Source organism: Symsagittifera roscoffensis, chromosome 1, assembly GCF_963678635.1.
Source record: "Symsagittifera roscoffensis chromosome 1, txSymRosc1.1, whole genome shotgun sequence".
Taxonomy (NCBI): Eukaryota; Metazoa; Xenacoelomorpha; order Acoela; family Convolutidae; genus Symsagittifera; species Symsagittifera roscoffensis.
Genome location: NC_087062.1, coordinates 98,606,854 through 98,621,361, shown reverse-complemented (window position 1 = coordinate 98,621,361; position 14,508 = coordinate 98,606,854). Strand labels below are relative to the sequence as shown.

The 14,508-nt window shown below is 35.9% G+C and overlaps 1 protein-coding gene across 1 annotated transcript in view; it reads right to left on the bottom strand.

Moving 5' to 3' along the window:
* The window catches only part of LOC134853261 (uncharacterized), a gene marked incomplete in the record, with an annotated part of 41,741 nt that overhangs the window by 16,124 nt on the left and 11,109 nt on the right, over nucleotides 1-14,508 (bottom strand). The window contains 12 exon segments of the mRNA XM_063869237.1: nucleotides 895-1,029; nucleotides 1,401-1,613; nucleotides 2,113-2,320; nucleotides 2,619-2,732; nucleotides 3,193-3,390; nucleotides 6,175-6,281; nucleotides 6,410-6,530; nucleotides 7,330-7,514; nucleotides 8,231-8,405; nucleotides 12,277-12,423; nucleotides 12,734-12,823; nucleotides 14,299-14,358. Of these exon segments, the coding sequence (XP_063725307.1) occupies nucleotides 895-1,029; nucleotides 1,401-1,613; nucleotides 2,113-2,320; nucleotides 2,619-2,732; nucleotides 3,193-3,390; nucleotides 6,175-6,281; nucleotides 6,410-6,530; nucleotides 7,330-7,514; nucleotides 8,231-8,405; nucleotides 12,277-12,423; nucleotides 12,734-12,823; nucleotides 14,299-14,358 (1,753 nt within the window).

The following is a 14,508-nucleotide window of genomic DNA, read 5'->3' as shown; positions in this document are numbered from 1 at the left end:
CCTTATTAGCTTGAAATTAGGACACTGAGAAAATTTTGTCAAACTTTTTTCAATATCGTTCAAATCAAGGATGAAAGGGCTTTAATACGATAGATCACTCATTCCGATGATTATTTGTGGTACCTGATTTTGCGTGGAAAAAAAAGAAAAAAACTAGAAATCCCGAATACTAAGTCTTTCACAATTTTCAAATGGTCTGAACAATAATTTAAAGTTACCTCTGGGTTTTTGGGTTTTATGTGGATGGCCTGGTTGAGAGCATTGAGAGCCTGCTGGTTCTGGCCCACCTCTAAGTGAGCCATGCCCAGACTGAGGTACACGTCCGCAGTCTCCTTGGGCATTTTCTGCTTGTGGTGCCAAGGAAGCTAAAATCAGATGAGAGTTCATCGCATTTCAGATCGATCTGGAATTAGGCTCTGAAAATGTTAGTTTAATGTCTCTCCCCCATTGCCAGTGGAAGCTGGTAATGAGTCGGAGGTGAAAACCGTGTCACTTGTTAGCAAAATCTTTGGATTAACTAATACAAAAGGAAAGCGGATATTCGTATCATTAGAAAAATCAAGGTAGAAAAAACCAAGGTGCAAAAAAGTACAAAGAAATAAACGCTCCAAATTACAGATTTATAATTCAGCAACGATATAATAATTATTTTTAATTAAGTACATGTTTTAAATTTGGCCCGACCCTACTTCCTCTTCACTACCTTCAACCTAGCTTCCGTTGGCGAGATAGATGTCATATATCTTGCCGTAGTCTGAGCCACCTTGAGAAGGCGAATGACACCTCCAACCGTGACTCAAGCGGGATTCGAACCCATGTCCTTTGTGTTAAGGCCACGTGTCTTACCCACTCTGTATAAATTGTAAATGTAATGTAATGCACACTGTAAATTACCATGACTTCCAGTGCCTGATTGAAGTTCTTGATGGCCTCGTGTAGTAGTCCAGCTTTCATCTGTGCTTTTCCCAGAAGAAACAGAACTGGTCCAGTAGGCTTCATTCGGGCAGTCTGTTGAAGTGCAGCTACTGTCTGAAACATGCACAACAATTGAATTCGAGGAATTCAAGTTAAGTTTGCAGGTAGTTTCAGTACTTCAACTTTCTTGGGTCAATTTAGAAAAATAGGCTCATAACCTCAATATTATCTTCAATGAAAAGTTATCATGTTTTTGATAAAAATTGCTTTTGTCTAGATCGCGAGTAATTGCTTGCCAATGCATTGTTTGGGTGCAGATAAGTTTCGTTTTCAGAAAAGATTTTCAGGAAAAAAGTTTGTAACCAGAGATTAAGGTTGGTTGCAATTCACCTTTCAAGTTTTCACTACTAAAAGATAAGTTTACCGTTATTTGAATCAGTAATAAAACTTATTATTTAATTGTAATTTGCATCAGTTAAACTTACCTTGTTATGGTCCCTGAGAAATCCATAGATCATGGACTGCTGTTGTATGGCCACCTGCTTCATGTCTGCCACTTTGCTCGTTTGCTCCACCGCGGCCGCCGCTTCTTTCGTCCTACCCATCAGCAGCAACACTTTTCCCCTGTACACCCACAGATGGTGATTATTCGGAGACATGTGGATGGCACGCGTGAAATCTAACAGCGCCTGCTTGTACTGAAAAAACATTGGTTCAATTTCCAGAAGCTGTTTTGACTGACATTTTTTGAAAAAAAATCAAAGTAATCTGAAGAATACCAGTCAAAAGTATAGATTTTCATTCCTTTGGATGGACTAAATTATTTTTGAAGACTTCAATTTTTTGTACATTATGGAATTGAAATTTGAGCTCCACTATGAATATGAAAAGTCAAAATCTTTGAGCGCCAATAAGCATGTCTGAAAGAAAACGTCCACTAGAAAAAGCAAAATGATGTAAGATTTTCAGGACACTTTGCATTACATAACGTTCATAGACATCTACGGGACTAGAACTCGCGAACACTTGTGGGAAAACTATCACAGTAAGTTTGCCTAATTTGAGAACGAAATAATTCACAGGCTAAGAAAATCTGTAAAAATTGCACTGCAGCATGAAAACCCACTCTCGGTATAATGCAGATACAACAAACTTTCAAGTGATAGAAAAATAGGAAGAGGGTAAAAATAGACTGACGTTTTTCATCTTCTCGTAAGCTTGTGCCCTGCAAATGTAGGCCCTGGTGTAGTTGGGTTCACTCTTGACTGCATCTGAGAAGTGTTTAACTGCCCTGTCGAAGTACTCAGTGCGTGTAAGATGTACTACGCCTATGTTACAATGGGCACAGGCTAGGTTCTTGTCCAACTGCAGCACAGAAGCGAAGTCTACTAAGGCGTCCTCGTGTCTGAACCAAAACAGAGGCCATTAATAAAAGCGACTAGTTGAAATTATTACAACTATCTGAAACACAATTATTTACTATTTGAAACTCAATTGAAGAATGTTGTAAAAATTTAGGGCCAGCAAATCTACATTTTTCTTCTAAAACATGAGTCATAACAGATACAGACAAACTCCTAAGGAAAAATTCCTCCGATTAAATTCATATATGCATGAGTAGATTTTCAAATTACCGTACATTTAAGAAACCATGACTGTAAAACTATGGAGTTTTTTACCCACCATGTATGGTCTCAGCTTACCTATCTAGGGCCATGTAGAGTATGCCCCTGTGAAGGAAGGAGTGGCGATTATCGTATGAGTCATCGAGGAGAAGAGACACGCTGAAGTCTTGCAGAGCTGCCTTGGGATATTGTCTGAATCAATGCATTGAAGAATAACTTACATTCGTACATTTTAGCTTTTCCTATATTAAGACGCTAAAGCGGGTAAAAAAACAACACCAAACAATTTCTTGTCCTGATATGTTGATTCGCATGCAAAATACTCAACTATCAGAATTACACACTTTGAATTATATCTTGAAGACATGTCATTAGGGTGGAGTGCGGTCTGTATTTAGACAACCGCGTATTCATACTCGTCATTAAGCAGACAATTACCATATTAACCAATCAGAACCGAGATGAGAAAGCAAATTTACGAAATAAATAATTGTTAATTATTCATTTCTTCCTTGTCTCGATTCTGATTGGTTAATACAGTATTTGTCTAAATATTGACGAGTCTGAATACGCGGTTGTCTAAGTACTGCTACGTAACCCATTAGGGTATAATTTAGTAATTTCATCATGATAATAGTTGAATTTAACTTACTTCCTTAAGAGACACGCCCTGTAGTAGAAGGGGGAGGGGTCATTGGGGTTCAAGTGGATTGCGGCACTGATGTCTTCCAGAGCCCTGGCCCAATTGCCCAGCTGGAAGTAGCACCTACCTCTGTACAGTCTGGCGTCGAAGTGGCTGGCGTCGTACTTTACAATCTCGTTCAAATCGTAGATGGCCGCCTGCCAGTTTCTGAAAAGAAACCAACGGATGAGTTGAACAGTTCAGCTTATTAAAGCTGCAAATGTAACGAGAAAAGCATTGTGCAAATGTCTGCAATCAGCGATAACAATTTCAATACCCACAGCCACTGGCAGTGGGAAAAGAGTAATGAGCGCAAGGAAAAGAAACTGACTTTAAAAAAACTTCAACTTGCGAGTTGAAAAGAAAAAACGTATACCTTGAAGCTCTTTTACTAAATGAGCCATTCACACTGGAGCCTTTTTTGATAAAATTAACCTAATTTGAGAACACTGAATCAATATCAACAAAAATTTTTTTACTTCGCTGAGAAATCTGATAATTAAATAATCTGAGAATAAAGCTGAGAAATCTGAAACTAGAAGTCGATAACTTTTTCGCAACCTTTATACTTTACCTGTTCGGCTGTGTCTGCCGAAAAGTTTGCCCTCCTCCTTTTAACAAAAGATATGAACTGAACTGAAAAATAAATCAAAAGCCAAACCGCTAAAAAATCAAAACTGAGCAAAAACAAACTTTTAGGCAAAATACAAATCAAAAATCTCCAAGTCCCATTCACGTCTTCACTATTTTCATGATTCTTATAAAAAAAAAACTAGCCCAATAAGATATAACTGGATCAATGAGTAAATTTTTATTCTGCAGGAAAATCAAAAACTGGAATCCACTCTCAAAACTAAACTTTTTTCAAGTTTTCGCGCCACTAACACTTTTAGTGGAGAGCGTAACTTGCTTTCTTTTTACCACAAACATTTAATTGAAACCAAAAAAAAAAATAAACTTGCAAAAAAAACGTGAACTAGAACAATTTTGAAGACTGTTGTGAACGAACAACACAAGGCCTAAACAAGTGATAAATCATGTCGTTCATTACCACTTACAAATTCTTCTTCAGAGCTCATGCAAACAGGAAACTGACCTATCCAGGCACGAGTTTGAGAAAAACGCCAACAAGCAGCTATTAACAGGTAAGGAGAGAAAACAAGGCAGTGAAAAGGCAAGGACAAAGAAACCTGCTTTTTGCGGGAATCGAAATCTAGCCCTCCAAGCACTCAAATAGCTAAATAACTGTTTAATAACCACAATCAAATAGCTATAAATTCGTACCATCAGAAGCTGATGTTTGCAAAAGCTGGCTACCATTAAAGCGGTAGAAACAAAACCTATTAAATTGCCATGCCTAGCATCAAAAAGGAGCAGCAGTAACTTGGGCAAGCTTATTTGAAAAAAAGTGAAGTCGTAATATAATACTACACTAGCCAGCTATTCGCTTTTGTAAAAAGACTAGTTAACCAGATATTTCACAAACTATTAGGTCATCAAACGCTAAAAACATCACTTTGTACTTGCATAGCGTGAGTGGAGAAGGATTTTTAAAAATCTGATTTTTCTGAAGATTTCATCAATTTTGAAAATCAATTAAAACATTTAGCTAAAAACTATATCATTGACGTTAAAGGAAAGCCTGAACATTCAAGAATCCGCTTTGATATTAGCAGTCTTGTTCCAATTTGAAGTACACACAAAAAAAACTGGCCGCTTGTTAATTTTCTGTGAATGCTGTGAATATCTGATCATTATTGTTTAAAATTTAATTTTTACCCCTCAAAACATGTTTTTAAAGTGACGACAAAACCTTGCAGACAAAATAAAACGCAAATTTAGGGACAAAATAAAACGCAAATTTTAAACTAAGTTACTTTGAATTTTAACAAAGTTTTTACATCGACCCACAGCAAATGATCTAAGCTACCCTTTCTGAAAGTCTCAAATTTTAACTTGAAACACTTAATTGGTTCTTTTACACAAGAGGACAAAATTAAACGTAAATTTAAGCTTGACTCTCCTAATTTCAAAGACTATTTTCAACAATATTTAATTAGAACTTAAAAAAACTTTTACATCGTACGACTGCAAGTAATCTAAGCTATCATCTCTGAATGAATCAACTTTTGATTTGAAACTTTAAACAGTTTTTCCGGCTCTGAAAACGCCAGTTTTCACCATTTGTTATAAGCTTTTCAGAAAGAGTGACATTATAAGAAACAGCAGATTTGGGGAAAGTTGTCACACTAAACAATGCAAGTTTCTGGTTGAAAAAGTTTCACATAGCATGGTTAAATTTATCTTTTCTGCTTATTTGAAAGAGTGTTCCCTCCCATTGAAAGTTTATTACATATAGAAAACTTTTGAGACCCGGAAAACTGGGAAGTGCTTCAAACATGAGACTTTCTGCTATGAAAGTTCAGATCATTTGCAATCCAGGGTAGATCTTAAAATGCCTATGAGAATGAACACAATGCCCATGTCTATGAGGGTGAACACTTTTTTGAATAAGCGGAGTAGAAAAAATTGATCAGGCGTTGTGAAAAATTTAAAGCACGAAAACTGCGTAGATCAGTGTTGTTTTCCTCAACTTTGTTTTTTCTTTTAAATTTTAATTCTCACATTGTTGGAAAAACGTACTACACATGGTGAAAACTGGCCAAGTAGGTGCTTCAAATTAAAAATTGAGACTTTCAGAGAGTGTAGTTCAGATCATTTGCAAGCGTTCGATATGAAAAGTTTGATAAAATTCCAGGTAAAAAGAGTCCAAAGCTTTCGTTGAAAGTAGGCATTTTTGAGAATAAAAACGAACATTTGCATTTAATTTTGTCCACTAGTGTACGTTTAACTTTTCCCCGCAGCACGCCTGTTTTTAAATGATACCAATTTGAATTCTCATGAGAGACTAGAAAACACAGTCGAGCATGAATAAAACGCAGAACATCTTACTCTGTGTTGAAATAGTAGAGGGCGTGTTTGAATTTGGCGTCAGTGAGACTAGGGTGTAGTCTAGAAGCTATTGCGTAGTCTTCATTTGCCAACAGGTTGTCACCCCTCTGAAAAACATATGGAACAAAAGTGCTATATATATACACAGGGGCGGATCTAGGATTTTCAAAAAATTTTCGGAAATGTTGTCGACCTTTTTTTTAGGTCGACCAAATTGATATAGATTTCAACTGACCTCCCTGTAAGTTTCTGCCCTATTGTAGAACGCCATGTAATCTGAGTCGTCTAGCTTGATGGCCTGGGAGTAGTTGATGATGGCCATCGCGGGATCCCCCAGACTACGGAATATGTCCCCTCTAATGACAAACATCATGATTACTTTGATAACTTCTGCATAGATACCCCCTTCGCCCTGTCCTTAAAACTAGTTCGAACATGTGAAATATGTGTAGAGTCAGTTGTTGAGAATGAGCGGAAAAAAAGACCGCTTTATGAGAAAATCACGAAAATCGAAAAATTCTCTATCTGTTTTTCTTTAAGTTTCTAGTTTTTTAGTACAGGGCAACTGATTGAAACTAAAATTGCAAGAATGGGACATACTAATAATAGCTAACGACTTAATGTTTGGATTAAAAATAAAATAGCGAGGTTAGTCTCTCATAAAATTTCGTCTGAAAAGCGGAAAAAATATCACATTTTTTTCGGATTCAGAGCTACAAGTGAAAAGGCTATAATATAAGGTGATGCCACACTTAACCCCCGACAGCTTTCTTTGATAGAATCAAAGTAAGCCTATACAAATCTACCCAACATTGTAGTTGCTTCAAGTCGCAAAAATCAAAATTCCAAATACGTGGTCAGAAGAAAAAGTTTCAGAAGAAAGAATAAAGTTCGGAAACCATGCATGAAAACCGCAAAAAAAAAATTATTTATAACATGGGTGCATTCCTGGAGAAAATGTTTCAATAGAAACTGCGCTTTTGGGCATGAGCAGAACACTTAACTGGAGAGTACCTGAAAGTCTGAAAGTAACGGCCATGAACGAGTGGACTCTCAACACAAGGGTCGAGAGAATGGCTACGGCAAATTGGATGACACCCCTTCCCCAGTATGGACCTGTAGTGGATAGGGTCGAGGGCTAATTTAGGTCATTACCTGGATCGATAAGCACCAGAGTGGCTCTTGTTTATTTTCAGCACCAGTGCCAAGTCTTCCAGGGCCAACTGGGGTTTGCCCTGGACTAAAAAGAGCAGATGTCGGTGCCAGTAGGCCTCGGCATAACTCTCTTCTCTCGCCAACGCCGCATTCACGTCATCCCACGCTTCCTTCATACGTCCAAGCTGATAAAAAAAAACATTTCTTTGCCAATAAATACACAAAACATGCAAAAAATGAGGAGTTAGGCACTGTGCAACTATCACAGAATGTTCTGATGAAAAAAAAAGAAAAAAAAACATTCAAAAAGGTATTCTTTTTCAAAAAATTTCATTTGTTGCTTTTTTAATTTAAAAAACAGACCCAAAAATACAGCATTTTTAACTTAATAATAAACCACTTAGTTTTCTGTTAAAACAGACCCGTTGAAAAATACATCAAAATCATGATACAAGTCGACAGAACAGACTTTGCGGTGACCACATGTATGACTAGGTATTATTTAGGTATCTCAATTATAACCTGAAGTACTTCGACTTTTTATTTCTGAAAATCGAGCTTGAAAATTAGAAAGCGTTTTTCTCATATTGGGTTGACTTTAGCCAAAAATAATGAAGACAAAACTTTTAATGAATACAAAACAATACAAATTAATATTGTTTAATTTGTTTTTCGAAATTCGGGCCCAAAAATTTGGAGTTAAATTTTGGTCCCGAATTTCAAAAAACACTAAATTCATTCAGCTAAAATTCTAAGTAAGTTTTGTCTTCATCATTTTCGGCCAAAATCAAACCAATTTGAGAAAAACGTGTTTTAATTTTCAAGTTTTATGCGTTTTGTCCAGATAATTTAAATCAGCACTGTAGCTGCTTCATTAAAAAATAATAAACGAATGTTGCACCTTTCGCTGTAGAGCGCCCCTCTGCACCAAGTCATAAGTGGCAGTCTTTGAGTTCTTCTCAATGCGACTTGTGAGCTCCTCTATCTTCTGCTCGATATTCTGGATGAGTTGTTCGTTTTCTATCGTCGACTCAATCGGGTCGAGAGAGTTCAACTCTATCAACTCCTTCTCGTCCCTAAATTAAAACTTGTTCATCCACAAAAAAAAAGACCAGCATATGAGCGGTTTTCAGTTCTTTACTACGGAGAACCGTGGTTGTGCCATCATCTACAGACCTACACGCAACTTTTTTTGTGATTATTCTGAGTTGAGAGTTAATCAATCGCCCAAAGCAACGAGCACCGATCATCGTGGCTCTTGAACTCCTGACCTTTGGATCTAGAAACGGAGACTTAGCCACTTCACTGCTGCTCCATTAATTTATACACAGAGGCGGGGCCTAGGAAATTAGACGATAAGCAAATTAGACGGATACTACAAAAACGAAATTAGACGGAATTTATTTTTTACAGATCTGGCATTTTAGACGAAAAAGCTATGAAAAGGAAAGAGCCAAAAAAATTTTTTCTTAAGAGTCAAGTTTCACAAATACAAAAAGAACATAAAATGTCAATACCTATCAAAACAATTAGTTCAAATGAGCATAAAATGTCAAATCTGAATATTACAGGAGATTTTAGAATTGAATAAATTATGCATGATTGACTTGTAAAGTTTTTGGTCACCGAAATTGAACTGTTGTCGACAAACAATTTTATTTTTCTAACGCAATTTGTGTGCAAACAAAGTTAATTTCTCTCACTTTCGTCTATTTTCTCACAATTGCAGTTTTGCAAAACCGTCTAATTTCCTTTTAAGTACCTCCGTCTAATTTGCTTATCGTATAATTTATCAACCCCCCACAGAGGCGAAGCTGCTCTTCGCAAGATTTGCGATACAAGTAGATCTATCAAAATGAATGAAGATAGTTGGGAAAAAACATACCCAAAAACAAATGCAAAATCAGCATCGGAGCAAAATTAACAAAGCGGCGACAAAGCCGAAAACACCTGAGCAGAAACTCTTCAAGCCGATTTTTTTTTGTTCAAAGCTAATTGAAAATTTTTACGTTCCACTTCCCATTATAGCACACACATGCACCATGAAAAACAACTTTTTTCGCGCATCAAATAAACAAAAAAAAAGCTATAAAGAAACTTCAAACCAAAAAAAACTTCAACAAATCGAGTGGTAAAAATACAACTAACTCAAAAAAGGCGGAGAAAACTGATGAAAATCAGCCAAAATAATATGGACCAAATACAGCTTTTTAGCGAAACAAAGAAAACAAAGAAAAAAATATGAAACTAAGGTAAGTAAAAATACAAATTGCAGAAGTATATCAAACACTAAAAGCAGCCTTAAAAAACGAACAAGAACTTATCAAAATAAGAAAATTAAATTATCTGCGATGTACTCAGCTGAAACAAAAACAAAAAACACCTTTATCTTTCAAACTCAACCATATGATCTTCCATAAGATCTATAATTTTTTATACCCCATACGCATTCAGTTTTGTCTGCACCTGATAAATAAACACTCCAAAGAGTAATTTATACACAGAGGCGGAGCAGAGCTTTCGTAGAAGAAGCGACAAATCGAAACACAAAAAAAATCAAAAAAGGAAAATATAGGAACTAAAGGTTAGAAGAATTACAAATTGCAGGAGTAAATAAAAGCACAAAAAGCAACTGCAACGAAAACTGCATACATCAAAAAAAAATTTCAAGATGAGGCAACTAAGCCGACAAAAAATAAGCAGACAAATAACTGGACGACAATTTATTTGAAACAGGATATTTCCCGTTTGAAAAAAAAGAAGTCCTGGTCAGATTCGAAACAAGGAACGTTGGCTACCAGCCGTGTTCGTTACCTCCAGACTAAATGGACCGGGAATTCTAAGAATTTTGAATTAATTATGAAACAAGGTACCACTAGAGATGAGGCCAGACGTCCAGATGAGTCTTGTGAACAAACTTATTTACGGGGGAAAAAGTCTTGTTCCCGATTGCAACACCCTTGCTTATCGCAAGAGTAAAAAAAGTTATTATTTGGATTTCTATTTTTTATTTAAAACTTTTATGATCTGAGCCTTTCACACAGGTACTGGAGACTACGGCACTCGAAATCTAAAAAGCGTGAAAAAACAACACTCATATGAAACTCAAAAAAACCTACTCAGAAATGAAACTAATTGAGAAACTGCATATTTAGCGTTGGCAAATTATTGATTAACTATATTCATCGCCCGCACATTCCTGGATTGATCTGCCAGTGTCAATTAGTTGGGTCTCAAAAATACAACGGTAGAAAAACTCCCAACAAACGTACCAATCGCAAATCTCAGAGAAGCGTATAAACATATCAAAGAGTATATTCGATACTGGAAACGAAATTTCTGAAGTGTTTTTGATTGATTTTACCCGGAATCATTGTTGACAAAGATTTTATTTACTTGAGGGATCCAGTACTGCGAACATTCATTACGTTTGAATCGTGACAATGCGGTGTTACAAATTGTGTTGATATTGCTGTATTAATCTTGGAACAGCAATGATTTGAGTTTGCCAAGGCGAACAACCAAAACGGTTGAGCCGATTGAAGTTTTGTAGAGATGCTCAATTTCATCAAATACAAACTTCGCCAAAAAACTATGGAATTAAAACAACTTGAAACGATCAAGTTTTATTGTTAAACGTCTAAATTTCAGTACGTAGGGAAACTTTATTTCATACTAGCCTCTGGTTGTTTAAAATTGTAGAAAATTAGCAATATCAGGCTATTATGCCGATATACTTCTTCTTGAAAACTGCTCAATAAAAAAACTGCTCATGGGGCACTTTCTTTAAAAGGAAACGTCCAGAAACGACTTTAACCCTTAGACAATGGCGGATCTAGTATTTTCTCGAGGGGGGCGGATTTTCAAAAATTTGTCGACCTTTTTTCGTAGATCTCGACCAAATTAATTTTCCGAGCACTCCGAGAACACTCTTAAGACCTTATTATTTCGACAAAAAATTTTGCGCCTCAAGCAAATTATTGAAAAAATACAGGTCAAAAATGCCGTTTTTGGAAAAATTTGACCAAAAAATTGCGTTTTTCGGCGCGCGCTCTCCTTCAAAAAATAGTATACATTGGCGCCAAAGACGCCTTTAAAAAAATTTAAGGGTTAGTCATGAAATAAAACCAGAGGTGAGGTTTTATGCCTTTGAAATGCCGCCCCTGCCTTTGAAATTTTATATTTTTGCAGAAAGCGTCAAGTGTGTGACCTTAAATTTGGCATCATTTACACATAGCTGAATTTTAAAAACTTCACGCTTTAATCAGATAATCACCAAAAAAATTGGCTCTTCCTCCCCAATAACAATTCCCCCCCCAGCATCATTTTTTTGTTGTAACGAGTAGTTTTACACAAGGTTGGTTATATTAATAATGTTCCTTATATCTTGGCGTTATTGCTAATATTGTATCTTGTTATTAGGAATAAATTCTTATTTATCGAGGCTTTCCTCGGTTCGCCCAAAATGTTCTGTTTTCTGCAAATTGAATTACAATTCTGTTATACAGCTCAGAATATATATTGGCTAGCTCCGTAATATGGTGATGATGATTTTCAACCAATCAGGGCTTTTTCAAGGGCTTTTATTTATAAAAGACCTTTTCAAAAGGGATTTTAACAAATGGAACTCAATGTTCCTGATAGTTACAAAAACCAAGTATATTTATCATTCCTTAACAGTCCGCGCGTAAATTTCATAACAATCGGACAATGTGAACAATAATGTCACTTGTAAAAACTTACAGGAGGGGGAACGGAGAAAGAGTCAAAAGTTTAAGCCAAAAGAAAAGAAAAAAACGAATTTCGATCATCAGCTTTTGGTGAAGACATTCGACCTCAAAGCATTTAGCAGGGATTAATTACCTCACCAGTGACCTTTTTGATTGAAATGGTCTCTTTTAGTTCGGCTGAAAAAAAAGAGCAAAAAAAAAGAAAATTGTGACTCACATAACGGTGAGATTGGCGGCGGACTCGATGGCCTTGCTGATGACGTCATCTTTGGCCTGGAAGACTGGCGGGTACTTTTCGTCGAACCAGCCGTACCACATGTTGAGAGAGAAGTCGTAGGGGTCCTCTAATTCGGGGTCAGTGTTGCTTAAAAACAAGAAATAAATTTTAAAAATCGATTTTTACTGACCATTTATTGAAGAAATTTATCGCAAAAACCATTTAACTGCGTCATAAATGTATGGTTAAAAAACATTTATGGCGAAACAAAATTATAGGAAATTTTTTTGCATACAAAATTTTTGGCGAAATGTATTGAATCACGTGACTATGATCGTGAATCAAAAAGGACAATGAACCATAAACAAAGCTTGCCGCGCAACAATTTGAGAAAGTAAGTCGATACTAATCATTCATCTTGAGCCAAAAATTCGTAAGGGCCGACTTGAGTACTTACTCGTTATAGCCTTGACGTGCGAGGAATTTGTCGAACATTGGCTCTGTCACGACCAATGGAACACTTCTACGTCGCTCCTCCCTTACGTGTCTAAACACCGCATAGAAAACGACATTAAGTCTGAATCGACAAAGTACATGCGACAAGTCAGACAAAAATTTAAAAAGTCAGCTCTTCGCAAAACAAACCACAATCACTAAGGTGTTTTTTTTACATCTGAATAATGTACCCGATGCCTGTAAATGATAATTTTGCAAGTTGTTTTGAGGCACTCACTTGGCTACTTATTTGAAGAAAAAAGAAGGTTTAATTCTTGATTAATCCAAAGGTGACTTAACACCTAGAATGGGCTAAAGTAGAGTCTTTGACCAATTGAAAAAAAACATAGTAAAAAAAACCACGCAATACAATTGAAAAAACATCAGTCAATATTTTTTGACAAACTGACAAAAAATATTGACTGATTAAATACACATTTTGAAAAAATTAGCCAAGTTTGAGAAAACTGGATTATTAGGTAAAATGTTCATTCCGCTGTTAAAATTAAAATCCATTTTCAAAACTAGAAGTCGATCACCTTTTTTGTGACCTTTACACTTAGCTGTTCGATAGTAGATTTTGCCTTCCTTTCAACAAAACTGAACTGAAAAAGAAATCAAAAGTCAAACCGCGAAAAAGCATTTTCGAGCCTGAACAAATTTTAAGACATTTCCTAAAATAAAATCATCACGACCTATATACAAAACTGAACTACGTGGTAACAACCTTGGGACTGATGTTTCATCTTAGGACTTATGAATACGCACCCGAAAGAGAAAAGCTTCTTTGTTCCCACGGCCATTGAAAATAGGGAGCAATTTTGTATTCGGGTGTGCTTTAGTAATTTTTCGACCACCGAAAATGAGGAGAAACTTTGTATTTCGGTGTATTTTAGTTTTTCTTTTTCATTTTTGTCTTCCTCGCAAAATCTTTCAAAAATTTGTCCCAGTTTCTAGGAAAGTTTCGGGGAAAATTTTGTGGAAATTTTCAAGTTTTATTCTTATTTCGAGCGAGTAGAGCAATCGAGTAACGTTTGTTTTAAAAAAATTAGTTTTTCAAACAAACAAAACCTGATTTTATGAACAAAAAAACTAATTTTAAGAGTATCATTTGGCGCTTTCTTGGCGAAAAATTTTTTTATCAAAAGGTATTATAAACATTTGTGCAAAAAAAGAAAAAAATTTTTTTGAGCAGTTTTCTCCCTTTTTGCATTTTTAGTTCATTTTAAGAAAACAACTGTTGTCGATTATGCCTAATTCACTTGGTTGCTACGCGTTTGTATAGTTCTCTCATCATACTACGCACAAAAAAACACACTATTTAGAAAAAAATGGAAAAACCTTTTTCTGGAGTTTTTTAAACGAATGAGGTCTGAATATTCTGGGCTACTTGCATATCACCTGGCTATCTTAGTTCGAATTTTACAACCTTGCTTGATAATGTAAATTTCAAGACTCGCAGAAATTATAATTGTTTTTTATCTTGGATTGAGCTGCAACGTCAAGTTACAAGGCAAATGCACTTACCGCGGAACCTTCAGAATCTTGGGACGAATCGGCACTTTAATTAGTTCAGTAGAATGAGACCTGAAACAGAATTATTAAACAAATTAAACAAGACTGCTCGTATGAGGGCTAAGCCCTGAATGTTCCGACTGCCTTTTAAGGTCTATGGAGCAGTAATAACATGAAAGAATTAAATGAAAAGAAATAAAATGCATTTTTTTCTATGTTAGA